This window comes from Salvia splendens, chromosome 13 (genome assembly GCF_004379255.2).
Source record: "Salvia splendens isolate huo1 chromosome 13, SspV2, whole genome shotgun sequence".
Lineage (NCBI taxonomy): Eukaryota > Viridiplantae > Streptophyta > Magnoliopsida > Lamiales > Lamiaceae > Salvia > Salvia splendens.
This window is the reverse complement of record NC_056044.1, coordinates 9,072,470-9,096,443: the sequence shown is the minus strand read 5'-3', so window position 1 is coordinate 9,096,443 and position 23,974 is coordinate 9,072,470. Positions and strand designations below refer to the sequence as shown.

Here is a 23,974-nt window from a genome sequence, read left to right as displayed (position 1 = left end):
TTCCACACACGAATTACGGAATTACATAATTAAAAATTACAATCACGCAAAATACAGAATTAAATTTACGACACAAATACAGGAAAATTCAATAATAATATTAAAATTTAAAAAAAGTACATTAATTTTAAAAAAACTCCTCTTCCACACACGAATTACGGAATTACATAATTAAAAATTACAATCACGCAAAATACGGAATTAAATTTAAGTCACAAATACGGGAAAATTCAATAATAATATTAAAATTAAAAAAAAGTACACTAATTAAAAAAAATTACATTAATTTTAAAAAAACTCCTCTTCCACATACGAATTACGGAATTACATAATTAAAAATTACAATCACGCAAATACGGAATTAAATTTACGACACAAATACGGAAAAATGCAATAATTTTATTTAAATTAAAAAAAGTAAATTATAAAAAAAAATTACATAATTAAAAAAAAATCGGCTAGCCGATTCCGAGCCAGCAATGGCGGCTAGCGGATCGCTTAGCGCCCGTGAATCGGCTAGAGCTCGCCGATCGGGTAGCCTAAATTGTCGCAATGGAAGCTAGCGGATCGGCTAGCGCCCGCGAACGGCTTGCCTATCCGCTAGCCTCCATTGTGGATGCTCTTATGAGAGCTAGAAATTTGTGAAATAAATCACAATGCGAATTTAAATAATTCCTTTCTGTGAGGAATATTTATTGGACTCAATTTCGTGTGGGATCTGATAAATTGAATAAATAATACAAAAATCCAGTCTTATGGAAAATAAATTGTGGGTTGCACAATTTAAATAAAATACAAAGGACCGTGAATCAAACTAATTTAATTAAATCTTTTCCTCCTTGACTTGGTCACCAAGACTTTCCTTAATTCAAATTTTAAATAAATATTCTGCAGAGATTTTTCCTCTCCTCCTCCGTGATCTGCAAATAAAATTCCAAAGAAATAAAATTAGTCAATCCTAATTAATTTTTGTGAAATTAATTACCCATATTCCACCCCCTTTCCCACGTTAAAAAAATGTATCCCCCTCCGTAAATCTCTTCCAAATCTAAACCACAACTAACTCTCAATTATACTCCCACGTTATGATGCAGCATAAATCTCCATACCCTATCTCTCCGCCTAACACCAATTCTGTAGTCTTTTGAATCACAAAAATTTCTCAATGCGGCAGAGAAGAGAGAGTTCATCATTCTCCCCCTCTCAATCCTAATTCCACCGAGGTAACCATCCATCTTTGTTCTATCTCACTAATGCCACCCTACTCAAATCAAACTCATGGAATATCTTTTAACAGAGAGGAAGCAGAGAGTTAGACAAGCTTTTGTTCAAGCCACACACGATTCAATCCTTTCGCTTGGTAATATCAGAAATCTACCATCTCCTTCCTCACAAATATTTTTCACACAATGACGTACAAATCCCCTTCTCTGGCAGGAACCGAGGACTAAAATCAGGGAAAGTGTCATCATCTATTCTTTCACAATCTGTCAGCATATTGAAGGTATACACTTTCCCCATCCAAATCCAATTCCATACTTGTGCATCTCATGAAACCAGTAACCGAAGCAAATCAATAATTCGAACAATATAAAACAAAGAACCGAACTTTAATTCGTGAAACCAAATTAAGAACTTATCTTCGGGGCCACCGGAGTGGCAACGCAGCGGCTGCTGCGGCGCCGAGCGACGGCTGTGGGTGAGGGCGTCGAAGCTCTAATTTGCTGTTCAATTTTTTTGTTGTGAAGTTGAGAGAAAGCCGACGGTACGGAATGTGGAGTTTTGTTCTTCATTGTTTATTTGTACTGATTCTTTATAGGTGTTTTTAGTTCGTAGTTTCTGTAAAAGAAAACGGGATGTGAGGGTACGTGTAAACAAATGGAAATTTTTGAATTCTTATTAAATTGTTTTTACTTGAATTGTGTTACTAGTTCAAAGAGGAGGTGGAAAGTTACAGTATTACTTTGGGAAGGGAGTCTGTGTACGTGTGTTTTTTTTTAAATAAAAATGGAAGTGTACTCTTTTTCTTGTCATTCATTGAAGTCAGGAGCTTCACTTTTTATTTAACTATTGGGCTTTTGTTTAAAATTAAAATTGGCTGAATGAATTTATTTGGTTGGGCTTGTTTCTAATATGAATGGTTGGGGCGTGAGCGGCCAGAAATCAAAAATACCCAAGCCCCTAATCGTGAGAAATTGGTAGTCTTGAACGAGGAAGATAATTGGAGACATAGGATGCATGCATCTTATTTATTTATTTGGAAAGTGTGTTGATTTATATGTTATGTAAATTCTAAAGGTGATTCTTCGCAAGTGAATCGTGATCGCAAGGGAAAGAATATATCTGTGGATTAAGCACTCGAAGTGGGCTTTCTTTTATATAAGGACAATGTCCTAAATATTTTATCGATGGGAATGAAACTATGTTTATCATGCCGTGATTTGATTTTAACGTGCCTATCTGATGTGACTTTTGCCATTATTATTTAAATCGAATTCGAGTCCTCGTAGGGCCGCAAACCCTACTTGGATTAGTGTACACCTGGTAGACCGTGTGCTAGCGTATGGGTTGGCCGGTCTAGTGACTTGGTGTGTGGCCACATTCCATGTCATGTATGTGCAGATATGGTTAACGTTTATGGGAAAATGACTGATCAGTCGACCTTTTACAATGGAAATGATTTTGAGTGCCTCGTGCCTTTCTAAAGCTAAACCCCGATGGTTACTTATGGATGGCATGATAAATATTATTTTGATAACTTATTTTCGGCATAAGTCCATTGAGTATTTTTATAGTTATCAGCCCTGCATGTGTTTTCCTTATGTGCAGGTTGAGCGGCGATGAGAAATTGGTGGTATTGAGCAATTAAAATTGAAGTATTATTTGGTTATCTTTGAACTTCGAGTGTCGTTGTGTCTCCACACATGACATCACTCTTTCTCTTGAACGCTTCCGCTGAGACATTATTTTTACTCATCATTTATTTAGCTTTGAACCTAATTATTTGGATATTTGAAAACTTGATATCTTTTGGATAATGTCAAACCCTTAGTCGTTTTTTTTTAAATATTAATTATTGGTTAAACTATTTATTGAAACCCTAGTTTTCTTCGTCTGTTTACTCATTTCTTTTAATCACGATCGCCCATATTTATTAACCCTAAAGGGCGGTTGTGACAGACTACATCAAAAAAAACAACACAAGTACTTCTTTAACACAATGCTCAATCAAAAAAAACAACACAAGTACTTCTTTAACACAATGCTCATCAACAAATACATTCGTACCATTGGGCGTCAAGACATGTGCCACTTTATTGTTGGCCTTGTTGACTAAAAATGAATCTGTTGAATTTCTTTTTAAAATTTATGCAATCATCTACTAGTGGATGAAATGCACACCTCTTTCTGCAATATAAAATTAAATGTGCCTCTCCATAATTAAATGTAAATTAAGTGTCATCGTCATTCAGAGCAATAATAATGTTTAACGGCTTTTGCCCTACGGCCAATGTTTGATACGAACAAGAGATTCAGATTTTTCAAATTATCAAAGTTTGTCCCATTGCCTGATTATATTTTATAATTCTCCTCTCCTTACTGGCAATTTTCTTTTTAGTTTATAGGTTTATTTTCTAATATAATTAAATTAGTATTTTAAATTCAATAAAAATCATTTAATAAATAATACTCCCTCCGTCCCCGAATAAGAGTCGTTAATTTCCATTTTGGGTCGTCCCCCATTAAGAGTCACTCTTCATTTTTACCATAAATGGTAGTAGGCCTCACATTCCACTAACTCACTCAACTCACATTTTATTATAAAATCAATATAAAAATGTGGGTCCTACATTCCACTAACTTTTTCAACCAACTTTTCTCTACATTTCTTAAAACTCGTGCCCGGTCAAAGAGCGACTCCTATTAGGGGACGGATGGAGTACTTAATTAACTATAACATATTACTAATAACATTCCATGTAATCAAAAAAATCAATTCTTTTATCATGAAAATTAAAAAAATGACTAGATGACAAGTCATTCTTTATCACCAGTGGTGGTAGAGGAATCCAATGACATCCCTGTAATGACGAAAATAAAAAAAAAGACTAGATGACAAGTCATTCTTTATCATAAGTGGTAGTGGAGGAATCCAATGACATCCTATGTAACCACGAAAATCAAAATATGACTAGATGACAAGTCATTATTTATCACAAGTGGTGGTGGAATCCAATGACATCCTATGTGCTCACAAATGATAGTGGTGGAATCCTATGCTCAACAAATAACTTCTACTATATATTTACATATATACTTCACGAAAAGTACACACAAATCCTCACAATTATTGAACCAGCTCTTCCCAAAAAATGTCATCAAGTTCTAATTTTGATACTTCCAATCTTCTTGAAGAAAATGATTTAGAAGAAAAAATTGTTCTACGAAATGAACAACTCGATCAACTGATCGAGGATATAGCTATTTGGCTAACAACTCTATTTTCACAACCTACCCAGATAGTTAGAGCTAAAAGGCAATACATTGAAAGAAAACGCGAGAAGGGTCATGATACTATTTTCGAGTAGTACTTTGCTGAAAGAAAATGACTTAATTCAAATCCTAAAATTACATAATTTAAATTCAAAATTTACTATTTAGTCCTAAAATCAAGTGGTTCGGAAAATTAACTACCGCACTCAAGAGCTACGCAAGAAAAATGATGCAGGATATCAGCTAACGGTTGCCAAATCTCATGTGATTGATTAAATCTTCATATAGTTGGGTGTGGGTGGAGATATCGCGCGTCATTGCCCGAATTGCTACTGTCTCGCGCATTTGGAACGGCACACCCCAGCGTGACTGATTGCTTACCGAGGGTTTCATTGTCGAACCAATTGTTGAACCATAACCAAACCATGAAGGAATTGTTTACCTGCGGTTTTGGTTTCAGTTTCTGGAGCCCAGTTTAGGTGGTCGTGTAGTTTTGTTACATGAAGGGTGTCACTTTAAATTAATACAGTATAAGATAGTTTAAACAATTTGTTACTTCGTTTACCTGATATTAAGCAATAGCTTGTTGGGATATCTCATCTATGAGTTGGCTGCGGTTTGATCTCCTTAATTTTTCATGAGGGGTAACACTTTACTTTGATCTTGCCAATTCACAATGGTTAGATCAAGAAAAAGAGTAATTAGGCAATAGCTCAAAAAAAGAGTAGTGATGAAGTCTCCCACGCTCCTCCCTCTTTTCCTAATCTCCTTCCACACCTATCATAATTATTTCATTCACATTATGTCTGCACTTTGGTCATCAACTATATTTTATCACCTTCCATGGAATGAATGATATACTTTACTACTAAACAAACCACAATGTAGAGAAGAATCCCATTGAGATCACCTTTTTTTTGTAAATTAAATATTGACAAAATATTGTGTCTTAGTACACCGAGTGTTGTTTGACATGTGAAAATGGTTTTGGAAATACAGACATTTACCAATTTCAACCCACCTCGTTTCTATAAATACTCTACAAAATTAGAAACTTTGACTTCTGTCAAGTGTAGCAATAAGTCAACAAAATTTGAACTAATCATGATGCTATCTTCTCAAAATAAATCTTTAATACATTCTTGAAATCAGGAAATCTCACATTACTAAAAACTATTCTGCCATAGAAGTTATTCTTTTATTCAATTTCCCATTTTTCTCCAACTCCCATGTCTCTATGTCTAAGCATCTTCACATCACATGCCACTACTCTTCTTGAAATATTTCTATATAAGCCATTTTTCTATAACCTTGACTTTTAATTTCCCATACAATTCTCTCTCTCTCTCTCTCTCTCCATAATTTTTTTTCTTTCAACTCCTGAACTACATGTCATCCCATTTGGAATTGGATCCTATGATTGCTTAGCTAACATCATCATTTTCTTCAACTTATGTCAACCCATTTGGTGTTGGATCTTATTATTACTTAGCCTATCTTCATCAATTTTCAACTATTCACTCCAATATCCAAGTTTCTTATCTAACACACATATATTCCTCCCTCCTATGAACTCTCAAGCCGTACCACCGCCCATCAACGGCCAGCCTCCGCCTCCGGTCTCCGACGATGGGTTCCCAATGCTAGCCGTCGCGGCACTAGGCATCACAGCCACGGCCTTCCTGCTCCTGAGCTACTACATCTTCGTCACCAAGTGCTGCTTCCGGTGGCACCTGATCGACCCCTTGAGGCGCTTCCCCACCCGGAGGGCGCGCCTCAATGAGGATCCACCAGCATCCTACTCCCCCGAATCGTGGCAGAGCCGCGGCCTCAACGAGCTTCTCATAAGAGAAATCCCAACATTCCAATACAGCAAGCAGCAAGGGGAGAGCAGCAGCATCTCCAAATGTGTGGTATGTCTCAATGAGTTTCAAGAAAGCGACATGCTAAGGCTTCTGCCCAAATGCAGCCACGCATTCCATCTCGACTGCATCGATGTATGGCTGCTCAGCAACTCCAACTGCCCGCTGTGCAGGTCAGCAATCTCAGGCAGGAACCGGTACAAGATAGAGAGGATCGTTGCGCCAAACTCCTCCCCTCAAGAACCACGGCCAGCGGTGGGCTCCATCTTCGGAGGTGATGAAGAGTTTCTGGAGATTGTAATAAGTGGAGAGGATGGAGCTACCTTGTCTGAAAACAGACAGCACGAGAGAGGTGATTCGAGCAGGTTCTTGGTGCAGCAATCTAGAAGCAATCATTCTTCAAGAAAGTTTGGCAAGTCTAAGCACAGGAAAGCTCGCCACGGTTCAATCATGGGAGATGAAGTCATCAACTTGGGAGAGAAGGATGATCAATTCCGCATCCAACCTATCAGAAGATCCTTCTCGATGGACTCTGCTGCAGACCGCTGCATTTACCTGTCAGTTCAGGAGATTCTGCGGCAGAACAGGCAAGCTGGTGAGGCCCCGAGCAATGAAGAGGGCGGCAGCAGAAGCCGGAGATCCATCTTCTCCTTCGGACATGGCAGAGGGTCAAGAAATGCAATTCTTCCCTATTGAGACAAACTAAGTATATCACAGAAAATCCACACTTAATATGTTTTGTTTTGTATTTTTGACTAGGATAGGAGATTTTTCAGATTGTAGGAAACAACATTCATTAGAGAAATGAAATTATTATCAAACAGTTACAGAGATGCACAAGAATGAGAATTACATAATTCTTCATGAATGAAAATGATTGTTTTGCAAGTTTACAGATCTGTTGAAAATAAGATGTAGTGTGAACAAGATCTAAAAAATATGTAGAATAGAAGCTTGGACTTAAGATTCAGACTTCAAAAAATAAAACAATATCTCACATCACATGCCCTGACTACTGATTTACTAGTAATATTGTGTGTGTGTGTGTGTTTGTGTTTTGGGTATATTGCATCTCAGATTAGTATCAGCTGTTTGACCTGCAGTGAGATTAGGACATCTTGTTTTCGACATTCACATCATCTTTCATGTAAACGAAATCATTCGATAGTTCCTTATACCGATAAGGCTTATCTTTCTGTAGTAAATTTCAGTAAACAAATAAGGATGGATCTGACTGTAAATAGAAGCATATTGGATTGATTGCGTATTCATAAGATCTTACATCACAAAGAAACCGTAATGGAATATTCCTGCTCTGCTCTACAAACATTGATCAACAATAGACAGTAAAATGAACAGAGATAGCATGTATGTGTTGAGATGAAAGAGGTGAACATCGCAGCTGCCCCAACACCTTCATTGTGTAACAAATTTTTTGCTCCATGGTGTTACCTCTTAATAGCCGAAATAGCAGAGAGTGAATTCTCCAGAGAGCCGTCTCCATTCTCATCTGGATGAGGCAATGCACTCATAAGCGTTTCAGAGACTAGAGTACTAGCTTTCAGCTTTAATTGCTCCAGTACTTGAATAGCTTCTTTCAGTTCGTCTTCTGCACTCGGCCCGTGTCCCTCCCAACCTTCAACTACTTTCTCCTGAAAGTTCATGGCTAGCGGGTAACTGCGGCAATTGAAAAAGAAGAGGGTTACGCAATATAGTTTCCTCACCATTGGATTTCCAACCAAAATTTACAATCTTGTCTGCCTATGATAAAAGGAGCTATCAAAATGTGCAGCTACCAAACCAGAATAACCAGGGGCACATCAAGTAACTATTTTCAGTCTTCTTGTAGGTTAAGAACATAGCATTCAATTAATGGAACTTGAAGGATTAATCACAAAATTTAAATCTTTGCACATTTTATAAGATTCTAAGAAACTCAATCTCCAAGATCAAGTAAACTAAAGACCAGCATTACTAGATCAAAGTATTATTTTACCTCACTTATCAGGATGGCATTTGCCCGTATACTAATAAACCTCTATCCCTATAAAATGTGACAGTACTAATGATGTTTTCCAAAAATCGCAAAATAAGAACAGCATCCGTTTTCAAGTTCCTTTAAACAGTGGAAATCTGTGTTATTGAAGTTGTCATATATGCATTAATGAACATCACTGTTAAGAGGTGAAGATTGAATAGTCACTATCTGTCGATTCAAACTAGCATCGTGCGTAATATGAAAAGTGTACAAGAAGAAACAGAAATGTCAAACGCCAAACCAACAGTATGACTGTATGATGCTTCTGTAAGATATTATATATAGTTATCATGTGCTTAATCTTCTGAATTAGGATACTTTGACAATATACTACATTATTATATTAGAGGGTCAGTTACATTTAAGAATGAATAAGTGTGCAAGAAGAAACAGAAATGCAAAACACGAAATTTTAAAGTAAACAGGCTTATTAAAGTGAGAATTGATCTAATATGTGAACAGGTTCGCAGTTAGAATCTGAGATCCACAAAAAGGCAAGAATATGAATTAGGGTGGAAATTTTTTAACCACTTATGATAATGAATGTGTTAAAAATATCCACTACAAGCAACACATAGAATCTACCCAAATTGACTAAAATAGCCCCAAATCACATGCATGGTACAAACTTGTCAGGACCAGCAAATGCATTTGTCAGTCGATTAACACTAAAATTTCAAATGAAATCAAATATAGGAAAGAATACACAATTATACATATGAAACCTAAAGTAAGAGACTAAGAGTGTCACAAGACTCGAGCAGAAAAAAATTGAAAAAGTTCTCTTACTATTTTTAAAGCCGAAAGATACGCCAGTGGTGTTTAAACTGAAGTATCCGTCAGTAGAGATAAGTAAGTAGAATTTCTCACAGATCAGATTTGTCCACTTGTCAGATTTTCAATTGTCTATTTTCCATTGATTAAGACTCTACGGATATAGTAATTTACTGGTCCTTTAGTTTAACTTCTCGAGGATAATGAGGGTTTTTTTAACAGTTACAGCACAAAGAAGAAAATCAAGGTCACCACACAGCACAGGGCGCATAGCACAATTTTTAGTTGTATTTCCATCGTTATAAAGCATGAAGAAAGCAATCACTCAGACAGAGAGAGTTCTTTATCTTGACAACAGAAAACATATTCATCATCCCTCTGTTGACACTCGAAGAAAATCACACAACCAAACATAAATGAAGAGTTTATGTTTTCATGTATCTTATACACAGAACAGGTAAAAGCAAGCGGTTTGATTCAGTTTAGGAATTAACACATCCTACAACTGGTGCATGTGGTCTTTGTAAATGACAGTGGAACGTACTTTTAAACATAATATTTATGAGATACTTTTGTTGCATTTATGAAGTGCTCTCAGAAAGAATGAAATATATTTTTCTAGTATCGAAAATCATAAAGCGGTAATGCAAGAAAAAATAGGTTTGAAATCAATCAAGGCAAAGATTTTGTGAACGTTTACCTTCCCATAGCCGCATATGCTTTTGAAAGATTCTGACATGCTTCTATTGAATCGGCATGATGTGGCCCAAGGGAGACATCCATGATCTCTTTTGCATATGCGAAAGTCTGGGCAGCTGACTGCGGCCTATCTAACTCCATGTAAGCTGCCCCCAAGTTGTTGTAAACATATCCCACGCTGAAGTGCTTCAATCCAAAACTCTCTTTCAACCTTTCTGCAGCATCTTCCAGATACGGGATTGCTTCTTCCACCTTCCCTGTTAACAGTAGCAGCCAACCAATCCTCGCAGAAACACTTCCCACGGAGTGCTGCTCCTGAGGCAGCTTCTCTAACATTGCCAACGCCTTCGTCAACAATGATATTGCAGTTTCAAATTCATTCATTGTCTCGTATTGTGTTGTGATCTCCATATACGCTTCCACAACTACAAGAGGAGAGCTTCTCTCTTTCTTTTCGAGAACTCCACAAGCAATCTCCAGACATTTCTTCGCATCCACAAACTTCTCCTGATTACACAGAGCTTTGGCCATGGAAGTAAACACCATTGCATGTTCCTCACTTTCTTTCTCAGTCTGCTGCACAACGCCCTTCAAAGTACTGATAGCTTCCTCATGTCTCCCTAAAGCAATCTGCATATTAGCAGCATCAATCTCTGCGCGAAGCAAATCAGCACTACGGCCCCATTTCTTCAACACCTTTCGCGAGAGCTGATTCTGTTCCAAAGCTCTATCATGCTCTTCCAACCCAGTGTAGATAACTCCAAGAACCCTCCTATCATAAGCTAACTCCACCGAGTTATTACCAAAATGCGCCTTGTGAATCTCCACAGCCTTCTCACAAAACGGCAACGCCTCTTTGAAATTCAGAACAGCAACATAGGCTTCTGCAACATCCCTATTAGCATTACCAAGCTCCTTACTATCTTCATCAAAAATCATCTCCTTAATCTCCAAAGCCTTCCTCAGATCAAGAATGGCCTCTTCCCTCCTCCCCATCGCCGTCTTAACATTAAACAATTCAAACCAGACCGCGTGCAGAATCGGCAAAACCTGATCAGGACTGTAAGAGCTCTCCCCTTCAAGCTTACTCAAAACCCTATTAGCCCTACTCAAATACCCCAAACTCTCACTGAACCTTTTCAAACCAAAACTAGAAGATCCTAACAGATGCAAAGTCATCGCAATTGGCAACGACATTTTCTTCCCGGAATCACCCTCATTCTCATCGAAGATTCTCAGAGCCCTTTGAGCGAAAGACAGAGTCTTTTCGGGATCATCGCCGTCACGGTCGAGTTTGAGGCCGATTTTCAAGCAGGCCAAGGCTAAATCCTTCTCGTCAAAGGAGGCCTCCATCTCCTTAAACGCTGCGAGCATTTCGTCGAGCGATTCGGATGCCTCAAACGCCTCCTCGAGCTCTGATTTCTCCTTGATTCTCCTCTGCCGTGACGACATCTGCGGTGCATCCTGGGAAAAGGGGTTCAGGAGGTCGTGCGCGCTGAGATTATGAGGTGGAAACCGATTGGAATAGGAGGTGGAGAAGCGTGAAGATTGAGAGGCAGGGGAGAATTCAAGAACGGGTTTTGGCGGGGAACTGAGAGAGGGGGCGGAGAAATCTCTCGTAGATAGAGAAATTGGGATTCTGGGATGCGGTTTCCGGATATGAGAAAGGAGCTTGAATGAAGCTCTTCTCATGGTGGAAGATTTTAGGAGAGAGAATTGCTACTGAGGTTTATGCCTGTAGTTTGATTTGATTCTTCAACCCTACTAAAACCTCTCCATACCTTCTGTACCACTGTTTCGCTTTAGAGTTCCACTATAGGGGACACTCCAATAGCCCCGGCTTTTTTTTTTGTCCATAGCTCAAAAATTTATTTCCGCCACGTGGACACTTCCAATAGCTTCAATCTTTTTTCATTTATATTAATTCAATTAAAATTAAATTTATCGGACTATACGTAATTAGAAGAAAACGGCTATACGTGAAGAAATTAAAATTAAACACTAAATTTTCGTCGTATTAAAGTACTGGAAATTCCATGCGTCGTTCCAGAAATCGTCCATTTTAAATACAAATGGAATCCAAAAATTTGAGTGAGAGAAAGTATGAGTGAAGAATTGGAATGGTGTAAAAATAATGAGTGAAATGGGGTGTATTTATAGGTAAATTAAATTGAATTATAAAAAAATACAAAAAAAATGAAGAACGTCCGCCCCGCCCCCACTATAGGCTGCCCCGCTTCCGCCCCGCCCCCGCCGGACCGGCGCGGCCTCGCCCCGAAGACGCCGGATGGCCGTCCGCCCCGAAAAGTTCGTCCGCCTCGTGGCGGAAGTCGCACACACTATAAACCTCCTCGCCGTCGCCCCACTTGGTAGCCCGCACACACTATAAACCGTCTCAGCGTGGAGAAGGTTGTTCTGGTATATGGACGCGAACCACTTGGTAGCCCGCAGAATCCTACCCCACTTTTTTCGGAGCTGTTCTGGGTCGCGCTTCTCGGCACCGTAGGGTTTGAAGTCCTCGTATGCCATCATGACGCACCTCCAAAATCTCCCCTCGGGCTGATCGGTGCCCACCACGGGGTCCGATGTGATGGCATCCCACGCCCTCGCCACGGCAATGCTCTCCTGTTTGGTGTAGAGCTTGCCCCCGTTGGAGGCACCGCTACCGCCGACGCCACTGCCCTCGCCACCGGCACTGCCGACGCCGCTGGCCGAGCCGCCACCGCCGCTCCCCGAGCCACGGCTGCCGCCATTGCCACCTCCGCCCCTACCTCCACCTCCTCCGCCCCTACCGCCGCCGCCTCGGGCCTGAAACGACGTTTCCACCCGTTCTGCCGGCGTATCCGGGACGCCGGAACTGAGCAGACCCATCATAGTATCCAGCGCGTCTTGATCTGCTTCGGTGAAAGGAGATTGGCTGGATTGGAAAGGGGACTCCGGACGAGGTTGGTTAAGCGCGTTGAGGTTGGGTCTGTAATCTCCAAATGCGGAGCGACTCAGATTCCGCTGAATAGGTGGGGGCATTGGAGAATACCTCCACGATAGAGATGGAGGTAGGTTTGGGCTCAATGCCCACGGCGAGGGAGATTGACTCCACGTCCACGGCTGAGGCGGAGCCCCGCCATATCCCGTCGGCTGAGAAGGATATCCGCCATATCCTGATGGCTGTGAAGGATAGCCGGCCGACGGCTGTGAAGGATTGCCGCCATAGCCCGATTCCTGCGAGCCGGGTGATTCGTCGTCTCCACCGTGCATTTTACAGAGAGTGAAAGTGTAGATAGTGAATGGAGGGATTTTGTGAAAATGGTGAAAAAATAGGTAGTGGAGAGTGGTATTTATAGAGGTAAGTAATAAAATAAATAAATAAATAAAAATTCGAGGTGACCGCCGGCGCGCCGATCGTGGCCGGCGCGCCTATAGGCGCGGCGAAAGGACACCCGGCGCGTCCTCGCCCTCCCGTTGCCTATCCGTCGTCTGCCGCATACCGCCCCAATTTCGTCGTCCGCCCCGGGGGCGGACATCTCCCCCACTATAAACCGCCCCGGGACCGCCCCACCGGGGCTATAGGCGCGGCGGTCCCCTAATGGATGCTCTTAGTATTCATTCATTCTCTGCTTCAAATATACATCACATTATTCAAATCGTATTAAATCTAAGCCTTCTCCGTACCTTTAAAAGGACCTCTTGGGCTCATAATTTTTCCTCTTTTTTTGTTTCTCCATCTTTTACGCCCTCAGGCCAAAAAGCATAGGGGTCCAATCAAGAAATGATTGAAGAATGTTTTTTTATTTCATCCAATAGAATATTCGTCCACCTTTAATTTGTATTTAAAATATCTTATCAAGTCATGTGCGATTAATTTTCTGGATTACTCCTAGCTTGTAGTAGGGTTTGTTAAACATATTTTTCATATATTGATTAATTTAAGTTTTTTCGTCTTCATATGTTCCTCTCTATTGTGTGTATTCGTATCTAGGCGATATCCTACCTTACTACAATACTTGTCTTTAATCTGACGTCTCTTTAACTCGGATCAAGAAGCGTGTGAGGATATAGTTCATATAGTGGATTGTTATAATATTTCTAATCTAAGCATACTATGCATCTTGTAGGGCAATAAGTTAGTGTGTCGTTGAACGTATTTAGAAATTATCTAAAGCCTACTATGCATCTTTTAGGGGTGATAGATTAGTGAGTAGAGCCTAAGACATGATCAACTTATCCTAGATGTATCATTCCTCGATCAGTGATCAGCTATAGGAGAGTGTAAAACAAAGTGGATCCTAGAACACATAATCTCATTCAGGAAATAAGACGCATAAATACTACTTTCAACGTTGTTCTCTTGCAGTTTAGAAGTATTTTTAAGGTATTTATTACTTGTATGTGATTACATACACTTATATTTTATATGTTAAAATTCACTATATTTAGTTGCATGTGACTATGTGAGCATAAAATAAACACGATCCTTAGTTGACTAGATTGTATTAGGAATGAGTCTGGTGAATAGGTTGAAACAATTCTAAATCATGTTAGAGCATCCACAATGGTTATAGCCCAGCAATAGCCCAGCCATAGCCCAGCCACAAACTCCTCCTGCCACATCATCAATACTAAAAATCCTCCTGCCACATCAGAAATAGCCCAGCCATAGCCTAACTATATCATAAATAGCCCAGCCACATCAATAGCCACATCACTAATAACACAATATACGAAATTTAATTTACTAGACATATACGAGAAACATTAATAATACTATTTTAATTTTTTTTAAAAGTACAATAAATTAAAAAAAGTACAAAAATTTTAAAAAAGTACATTAATAAAAAAAATTACATTCATAATCGAAAAAGTACATTGCTTAAAAAAATCACACGTCGGCTCCCTCGCCTCCGTCGTCGTCGTCGCCACCGCCACCGCCACCACCGCCTCTGTCGTCACTGTCACCGCCGCCTCCGCTGCCACCGCTGCCTCCGCTGCCACCGCCTCCACGCAGATCGTCATTCATGCTCTCGAGCAATGTGAAGAGAAATCTCTTCTCCTGGGGGTCCGTCGTCGCTCACCATTCGGCTAACGTCTTCACCATCATCTGGCGCATTTGTTGACGCGCAAAGTACTTGAGATCCTCTGTAGACTGGCGGTCAAAGGGGGATGCCGACTGGACCTCCTGGGAACCCCCCGCGACCCCCTCGCCTCCCGTTGCGCCCGCTTTTGCCCAGCGGGGCGAGGTCGGTGGCCGAACGAACGAGGGTTGGGGAGCACCTGGTCCGTCTCGGGGAGGTCGTGGGAACCACCGCTGCTGCCGCTGTAATCCCCGGTATAGTTCAATCGTTGCTTCTTCGGCCAGCCAGCGTCGACACCTACTCGGAATTTCTCGGAGTCGTTCAGCACAAGATAGCAGTTCCAGTAGGTGAAGTCCTTATACAACCCGGGCTGGGGGAAGGCTTTCTCTGCTATCCTCCTGCAGTCGTCCTCCGTTTGGCCACTACTCTGCATGCGGAGGGCGTTGGTGTACAAACCCGAAAATTGAGAGACGGCAGCCCTGATTCGGTTCCACGCCTTCCGGCAATCCTCCCCGTTGTGTGGCCTCCCCTCCGGGCAAAATAGCTGGTAGGCTGCTGCTACCTTGCCCCACACGTTGACGATCCTCTGGTTATTAGAAACAAAAGGATCGTCGCAAACACTCACCCACGCCTTTGACAGCGCAACATTCTCCTCGTCCGTCCACCTTCTCCGTACCGTGGGGTCATCCCCACCCGGCTGCGACGACTCCCCGACCTTCTTTCCCTTGCCCTTCTTCTTTGGGGCGCCACTACCCTGCACTGCTCCCCCCGTTTGAACGGGAGTTTCCGGAACTCCGAGACTATCAAACCCCAAATCCGACAACGCAAAATCATCAAAACCGCTCGGCGTGAACTGCGCATCCGTTGGGGTCGATGTGTGCGACGAAGCAGTCAAAAAATCAAAACTGGGGCGATAGACGTCCCCCCGCGTCACCTGCGTCGCCGGTACGCCCCCGGCGTCCCCTGCGTCGCCGAACCTCCCCCGGGTATCATCTGCATATTGGGTGCCCAACCCGGCATCATCTGCATATTGGGTGCCCAACCCCGCATCGCCGGGAACCCCCTGGCGGACTCCCTCCGGTCGGCATCCCGGGTAGCATCTGCTGCCACGGGTACATGTTGTAGTACCCGGGCATCTGATTCCATCCGCCTCCAACGGGGATTGGGGGAGTTTGAGAACCGCTCGTCCCTGAACTAGGCTCGTTGTTCAGATCCATTTCTCGGTGTTGATCTTGTACAAAAATTAAGATAGAGAGAGTACTCGTTAATACAAGTGGTGCGAATGAAAATGAAGTGCAAATCGTGTATATATAGTGTTTCGAAAATTAAAAAAAAAACAGTTGGGCTATGCGCTGGGCGATCCGGGCGCTGCAATGGCGCCGAGCGGATCGCCCAGCGCATAGCCCAGCGGTTTTTGACCGCCTAGCGCTAGGCGAAATTCATTTCCAAAAAACCGCTCGGCGGTTTTCGGCTTCTGCAATGGTTCGCCTAGCGACCGCCTAGCGTCGGCGCTCGGCTAGGCGGTGCGCTAGGCGCCATTGTGGATGCTCTTAGGAGTAGCTCATGTCCTTTTGGTCATATGTATGTCTTATTTTTGTTGCTTTAATATTTATTTAGTTCCTATTCACTAACATATAGGATGTCTATCTATGTCTGTTATTTAGTTCTCTAAGATTAACTCACAAAAAATATAACCAAGCAAACTGACATACGAAATCCATACAAGCAATTTAGGCAGAAGTGACAGAATTACCCTTACAAGCAAAAAAAATTCTTCATAGTCAAGCAATCCATACTCTAAGGGGGTGTTCGGTTGCTGAGATTAAATCTCATGATTAAATATGTATCATGTTTGGTTCATAAGATTGAACCCTACAACTTAATCCTAGATGGATAGTCTCATGATAATTAGTCATAGCTTCCCCATCCAACTAAAATAATCCCACAACTTAATCCTAAATGGATAGTCTCATGATATTAGTCATGGCAACCGAACGCCACCTAACCGTACAAAATAATCTTATTCATTCAATTAAGAGATCAAATGACTATTAATGGTGGTTGGTTGTCACCGCACTGTTCCCCAGTATCATAATAATGCATAATAGGAGTATAATATTATGTCACGCACAAATGACATGGTAAATGAATGTCATTTTGGAGTGAGTACTGATAATCATTAATAAATAGTGTCGAAGCATAGCCTACCATAATACTACTAGCATATATATAGTACAAGAATGATTAGAGCAGTTTTTACAATTTGAGCGTCGACGCCAATAGAATTCACCTCCCCACATTGCGAATCAAGCATATGGGAAAAAACCAAACTTCACATTCCAATTTCTGTACACTTTTTTGTTATCTACATGAAATAATTTTGAGATTTTGGATCAATATTCTCCTTGTTTCAAACCTGAGCGAGCTCTCACACCAGGTTTGGAGGGTCAGAATCCACCGAGCCCGAGCCCCCGTCCAACGAGTCTTCATATATGTCGACGAACGGAAGATTGAAATTCCCTCCATCTAAATCGTCCATGTAGAACGTCCTCGAGTTTCTCAAGTCCAGCTGATATCCCTCGCCGATTCTCTCGTCCGAGTAGTTGTCGCCGTCATCGTGGGAAGCTTCATGGAAGAAGTTTGGCGGCTCAAGAAAGCTCGTCTCCTGACCTGGACCCTGTGGCCGCGTCCTGGCCCACCAGTGGCTCCTGCCAGAGTGCTGCGTGTCATTGGACTCGTGATGCTGCTGCAGCACACTCTCTTGGTAGAGAGGAACCGATGTCGAAGCTTCTAGATGGCTCTGTGCGCGATCCTCAAACAGGTTGTCGTCCCAGTTGCCATCGTCGTATTTGGGAGTGTTGTTGGCCAGGTGGGACGGCATCCATAGAGCTAGCTCCTCATCATGGTCGTAGCTTCTCGACAGTGTCTCTCTTGTGTTATCCTCATCTCTGTCGTGATTGTGAGAGGTGTAATACCATTCCAGAATGTAGGGAAAATTCTTCTGCTCGCAATCAATCAGCCACATCGAGTAGAACTGGTGGAAGTTCCCCGTATTGTTGAACACTGTTTCCCTCGTAAACATGGCATCCCGTTCGCTCGCGCCAAAGCCTCTGAATCTCAGATTCTGATGCACCATCCCTGATGCCGTCTGCGAGGCTGCTGTTCCTTGACCTCTCAGCTTTTGATCTCTGAATGTTTTCAATGACGCGAGGAACTGCTTCCCGTCATCATTAGGATCCCATGACGGATATGCAATCTGAAAGCTGCATATGGAACTCGACACAGTGACGCGCAAGGCAAAGAAAACGCAACATATACATGTGGTACGGATGGTACTGATACCTCAAGAATGACTTCTCCATTTTCCCCTGGGAACTCCTCTGATCGTGAGACGAGTTAAATGGCGAACCATATCTTTTGTTTCCGTGATTTCTAAAATCGAAGAGGCTAAAGCTGCGTGGAAATAGGAGCCGCTAATGAGTTTTCTTCCACCAGCAAAGCAAAAAATGATCCTTATAAACAGTAAAAGCTTTCATTGCTTATCACGAACCAATACTTACCTACAAACGTGGCCCACGCCTTCAACATCCACAGTGAAGTCCTTGATGAACTTTAAGATATCATCCACCCGCTGCAATAATCAAACAAATGGCATTTCTAGGAATACCTTTTGAAATGGAAATAGATGGATGAGAACACATTTAATTACATACCTTAGGGACAACAAACATAAGTAGATATGGCGTGAGAAAGATTGAGGCCATCTCCTCCAATAACATCATTCCAGTGTACTGCACCAAAATATTCATACAATCAGCGTACGCTGTATATTAAGACATAAGTGTGTCTTGTTTCTATAATTATCCCTTTTAATAAAATATACTAGGCACACTACAGTCGCATCAACGTCCATAACATATGATACCTGAAAAAGAGTCTCAAACTCGACCCGCACTGTCTCAGTATTCTCTTTCACGCGCCATCTTTTTGGCATATAGTGCGTGTGTTGTAGAACCAGGGACATTGCCGCCTGTGGATCAAGGACAAGAAGCTCATCCCTCATTGCAGCGCGGCTTATAGCAGTTATAGTTCCAAAAACTGCAGCATACCAGAATAAGTTTCGCCCAAATATCTGCAAGATTAAATCAGAGCCCAGAAAGGGAAAGTTCAAGAATCCTATCAGTCTGTTACTCTTAGAGAGTGAGGTCGTAGTCTAAAAGTTGAAAACCTTACATGGCCTTCCAGGAGAGACTCTTCTAAAAACGCAATTATTATGAGCACAGCAGCAAAGCCACCAGAAACAAACGATATGAACTTCGCCACAATAGTCAAGATGGGTGAAGGAAATTGTTTCAAGTAATCAGAAGAATGCACAATGCTGCTGTTTATCCGGTGCTTAAACAAATGATCAACCTGGAAATGAAAGATAACGGAAAAGAACAAATAGTTAAAATTCAGCATCATGCGTCTTCAAATTAGATTGTATTGCACTTATGTCCCATGGCAAATAACCAGACTTAACTTCCTCAAAAATCATCCTTAGCTCATCAACATACATCACAATATACTGGACCACAACTAGACGTAATGCGAAGTAAGAGTTTTGGATCAAGTTTATGGAGGTACCTCATTGAATTCTCTGAACATCCACTTAGAGAGATTTGACCATCTCCTGGAAAATGCTGTACTTGGGTGGTTGTAAAACTGTTCAGCGTGCCTCAAGAAGAGATATACGAGCATGAAAATAACAAGGAAAGGAGATAAAAGAAGCAGAGTAACGCCAACTATTATAAGCCTTTTCCTCAATGTAATTGGATCAGAGACAAAGTCTCTTCTAACACGAAAGTTTCTGCGGGGAAAAAAAGCATATGAATGAGCATGTGTAAAAAGGCCATAGAAAGAAAGTATTTTCCTATATTTCTAGAATCAGCTGATCAGGGGAAAAAATCACAATCAGAAATTTCTGTTGAAAACGGAGAAAGACATAAAATAAGTCAGCACATAACGGGGGAGGAAAAAAAATCACATGAATTTTGTATATGACCATGAGATCCCATGAAAGCAGAATTCAATGAATATGAGCAAAATCATTAATGGTATGTAAAACTTAACGAATGAACCGTATAATATAATGATATATCTGTATTTTCCAAATGATGCAGTATGGGGAAGAAGGCCATATTATAACTTATATTCTTGCAATAGGTTATTTACTTAAAATAGCAAGCATAAATACCTGTCAAACATACTCTGGAGTATGCACCAATTCAGCGTCCATTCAAGAGTCTTTGGCAGTACTAGACGAAGTTGTACACCATCTGTACCAACACTTCCAGTTGCGCACGAACCAGGGACCCACTGTGATATGGGAAATGCAAGCACTCCTTTATTAAGCATGCCAATCAAGTAATTTTCCTTCCTCATCAACCTCATGGCCACATCATGCATAGAAAGATCCTTGACCACACATAGCTGATGTGTCCTCTGTACTTGAACAACCTTTTCAAGAATCAGCGACCATGGCATTGTATGTATTTCATTGTCCGTCACATGGAGGCTGCAAAGACATTAATTAAGCACCCAATACAACATCCTCATTTCAAGAAATTAAGTACTACATACTTTTCACAATTTGAAATTTTTTACATTGTATTAAGAGTTCACATGGATTTCAACCTTATTAGGTACCGCATGATTTATAATTACCAGTTGTAGTAAAACCAACGAATCTTCAGAGTCTCCTTCAACTGCGCAAAGAACCTCAAAAAGCTGAATATACAGTAGATGGAAAATATCCCCAAATATCCAACAATTATAGCTTTCGAAAGAGTGAAAGGAGTCAATGGATGCTTATGTAAAGCTTCCTCATAGAGGTCACAAGGTTTTATTCCAGATTCCACTGCATCCATGCCACATTTTGCACTACGGAGGCCATTCCAATCAACAACGAGCAGAAAAAAACCAGAAAAACATATAGTGAAAGCCAAACTCAGAAGCTCAAACATCCACTTGATGATAATGCACCACAGGCCTTTCTCGCAGTAATAAGTGTACATCCTCTCAAAGAACAAGTCCAAATCATCAATCGGCTCAGCATTCAAGGTTTCCCCATCAAGAAGCCCAGATGGGCTCTCACTATCAGGGCTTGGTGTTCTATGATAATCAGACAACTCAATTTCATGAGGTACATCATCAAGCAACCCAGTATTCAGAGAAGATGTACTACCATGTCGCCACTTGAATATATTAAGAGCATGAAATCCCTTTTGCCCACTGAACATCACTCATACACACTGAATGCATGCAAAAACAGTGTGCCTTAATCAGACCATAATGCTGAAAGACCAAAAGGGAACTAAATTATTCCAACACTTCAGAACATTAATGAAGCACATTATAAGGACAGAAAAAGTGTATCACATATACAGAAACATATACCAAACAACACCTTCTGACATAACACTAATAATTCCATTTGCCATACATTACTTAAAGATGTAGAATCTGTGTAGGGGGCGATAACCCAGTGTCTTGACACTTGGTAGGTAATGTTAGAATATTAAGCATATAATCTTTTTCTAATTTGGAAACAGGTAAGAGTTTCCCATTAGTCCTTTCACATCCACAGAATAATGCCCTTGAAAACAGGAACAACACTATGAGAAGATAAATCTTGTGTTGTACATCCATGTAAATAGTAAGCCATAATATCTCATCTCAAAACAAAAGAGAAAAGGGAAACTTCAAACTAGAAAGGGGTAACTTCAAGAGAGAAAATAACTTCTAGTGATAATGATCTAAAACAAAAGTGTATTAATCCAATATGAAGCATTGTATTTGGATCGACCACATTTGGTTATTATTCAGTATTCATACAATCAATAGCATCCGACACAAGATATCATGCTAACATACCCCAACAAGGCAACAGCAAGAACAAACTTTAAATTATGGAGATATATTCAGTAATGCTAATAACAACAACTATATACCAGGGTATTTTCATGACATTATTGTAGAGTATAGAGAATACACAATGTCGCAAGTAACAGATATGCCACCTTGAAAATCATAAACTTGACTGCAGTGGAAACCAGTTGATATCAATCGGCTACTTTGGAAGGTTTAAGATTTGAGAGTAGAAACTCGCAGCTTCTTGGTATGATCCTGAGATCTAACAAAGTAAATAATAAGTATGTTGCGACATTTCAAAATGCAAATTATCATTTGTTATGTAATTCTTGTCTGGCTTATGTAACTGAACACAAAATAAGAAATGCACTAGTCTACAAGGAACTCTAATTTTCAAGAAGGGCCACAGTGTAACACACTTGAAAACAAAAGTACATATCTTCTTTCAGAACTACATTTTCTCCATACTTCTAAATTATACTCCTAACAGTTACGAAAGAAACTTATATGTGAAATACTATATTTGTCTCATGAAATTTAGATCCATCATGCACCTACAGAATCACATTGAGTGTAATCAAGTGGTAAAAAACAAGGGCAAGACTGAAATAAGTAAAGGAGACACATGAAGTAAAAAAAAACACTGCATAGTGTTTTAATAATCCCCTAGACCAATCACCAGCCCCCAAATTCAGCAAGGCAGCAACGAGCATTCCAAATAAAATGTTATCTAGGGCTCCCCATTTCAAGCAAGAAATGATTGCAAGTAAGTAAACTACATATATTGACCAGTCTCCATACAGAATTAGAGCTAAAAAACCGCTGCCGGAATCATCAGAAGCACAAAAGGTCAAACCTTTAGCAGCAAATAGTGATGCAAATACTCCAAATTTAATTCCTTTTTTCAAATTCTTATAGTTTATATAGAAAATCCGATGCAAAAATAACCATAGACGACATATTTCTCCCCAACTTCTTAAAAAACCCGCATAAAGTTTTAAGCATAAATTAAACATTTTACCTCCAGACCACCACCAGCCGAATATCACCGAGTGAAGTAAAGAAATATCTAAAGAAGTTCAATTTTGTTATGAGAAGCAATCGGGAATATTCAGCTGCGCAGAATAATGATCAGAAATATGTATCTTATGATTTATGTATCCCTAATTAGGTAGGAAATGCGGAGGAGGCAGAAGGGCTTTGATTCAGTGAAAATCTTGAACGAATTTTGATTATTTGATCAAGTTTTGAACTGTATTCCGTTTGCTTCGTCTATTGTGTTTTCTCTCTCTATATATCAAAACATGATTTTTTATTTTAATTTTCATTATTTACTTTTCCAATGGAAAAAGGGAGACGTGTAGGCAGAGGGATGCGTAATCTGTCTTCATCTAATTAATTAAAATTAATTGCATGTAATTTCTTAATACAAGAAAAAGATCAACATATGTTAATGAATAGTAGCAGCAAAATAAAAATTAATTGCATTTATTAATCTCAGCCTATAAGGCCCCATCTACTATAGTTAATTAATAAATTAGATGGTTAAAGTTTATCGATATAGAATTAAACATCTTATTAAAATTATCTTAGCTATAATATTGAATTTTTTATAACAAAACACGAAAATAATATTACCCAAAAAAAATACTCTGACTCAACTTAGTTGGGATGAAGGGAGTAATATTACACTCCACTTTTAACTTCTCAAATAAATTGAACAATATCTTTGATTATTAAAGAACAGTAAATAATATATGTAGATGCATTAGTGGTGTGAGCTTATGTACAACTTTTAGGTGAAGGTTATATTTTTGGTTTTGAAATGCGAAATTTTAAGATGATAATTTTGTTACGATTGTTTTAGTGATGCTGACTTTTGTATACTCTCTTCGACCTTATAAATTTGTTACTATCATTTAACCGAGATGAATATTAAAAAAAATATAATAGGAAAATGAATTGAAAAAATTAGTGGAACGTGAATCCTATTTTTATATATTAGTTGTATAATAAAATAGATGTGGGATCGAGTTAGTGAAATATGTGATGTGATACACTATCAAAAATGATAAAAGTAATGGTACAAATTTTTTGGATTTATTCTATTATGTGATTTAAATTAT

At 40.1% G+C, this 23,974-nt stretch overlaps 3 protein-coding genes across 3 annotated transcripts; 1 reads left to right on the top strand and 2 right to left on the bottom strand.

Moving 5' to 3' along the window:
• Positions 1-5,865: 5,865 nt before the first annotated feature.
• On the top strand, positions 5,866-7,176 carry LOC121761550 (RING-H2 finger protein ATL16-like). The gene has a single exon (XM_042157193.1). It carries the CDS (start codon positions 6,063-6,065, stop codon positions 7,050-7,052), a length of 990 nt encoding a protein of 329 aa, XP_042013127.1. The 5' UTR covers positions 5,866-6,062; the 3' UTR covers positions 7,053-7,176.
• A 411-nt stretch (positions 7,177-7,587) lies between these two features.
• Positions 7,588-11,632, bottom strand: LOC121760090 (protein KINESIN LIGHT CHAIN-RELATED 1-like). The gene is made up of 2 exons (XM_042155695.1): positions 9,869-11,632; positions 7,588-8,033 (listed from the first exon to the last, which is right to left on the bottom strand). The coding sequence occupies exons 1-2, from the start codon at positions 11,557-11,559 to the stop codon at positions 7,805-7,807; spliced, it is 1,920 nt and encodes a 639-aa protein (XP_042011629.1). The 5' UTR covers positions 11,560-11,632; the 3' UTR covers positions 7,588-7,804.
• A 5,509-nt stretch (positions 11,633-17,141) lies between these two features.
• Positions 17,142-23,134, bottom strand: LOC121762665 (autophagy-related protein 9-like). Its single transcript, XM_042158620.1, has 11 exons — positions 22,870-23,134; positions 21,998-22,110; positions 20,643-21,272; positions 20,173-20,493; positions 19,563-19,785; positions 19,170-19,349; positions 18,862-19,068; positions 18,650-18,727; positions 18,497-18,567; positions 18,279-18,389; positions 17,142-18,199 (listed from the first exon to the last, which is right to left on the bottom strand). Exons 3-11 carry the CDS (start codon positions 21,215-21,217, stop codon positions 17,365-17,367), a joined length of 2,601 nt encoding a protein of 866 aa, XP_042014554.1. The 5' UTR covers positions 21,218-21,272; positions 21,998-22,110; positions 22,870-23,134; the 3' UTR covers positions 17,142-17,364.
• Between the last annotated feature and the right edge of the window lie 840 nt (positions 23,135-23,974).

Bases quoted from the DNA above. Each gene is read 5' to 3' on its own strand.
- LOC121761550 (XM_042157193.1), top strand. From the start codon at position 6,063: ATGAACTCTCAAGCCGTACCACCGCCCATCAACGGCCAGCCTCCGCCT.
- LOC121760090 (XM_042155695.1), bottom strand. From the start codon at position 11,559: ATGAGAAGAGCTTCATTCAAGCTCCTTTCTCATATCCGGAAACCGCAT. The intron at 8,034-9,868 runs GTAAACGTTCAC...CAATTGCCGCAG, and splicing joins GCATATGCGGCTATGGGAAG to TTACCCGCTAGCCATGAACT.
- LOC121762665 (XM_042158620.1), bottom strand. From the start codon at position 21,217: ATGTTCAGTGGGCAAAAGGGATTTCATGCTCTTAATATATTCAAGTGG. The intron at 20,494-20,642 runs GTAATTATAAAT...ATGTCTTTGCAG, and splicing joins CGTTGGTTTTACTACAACTG to CCTCCATGTGACGGACAATG. The intron at 18,568-18,649 runs GTATGTAATTAA...TGATTATTGCAG, and splicing joins TTATGTTTGTTGTCCCTAAG to CGGGTGGATGATATCTTAAA.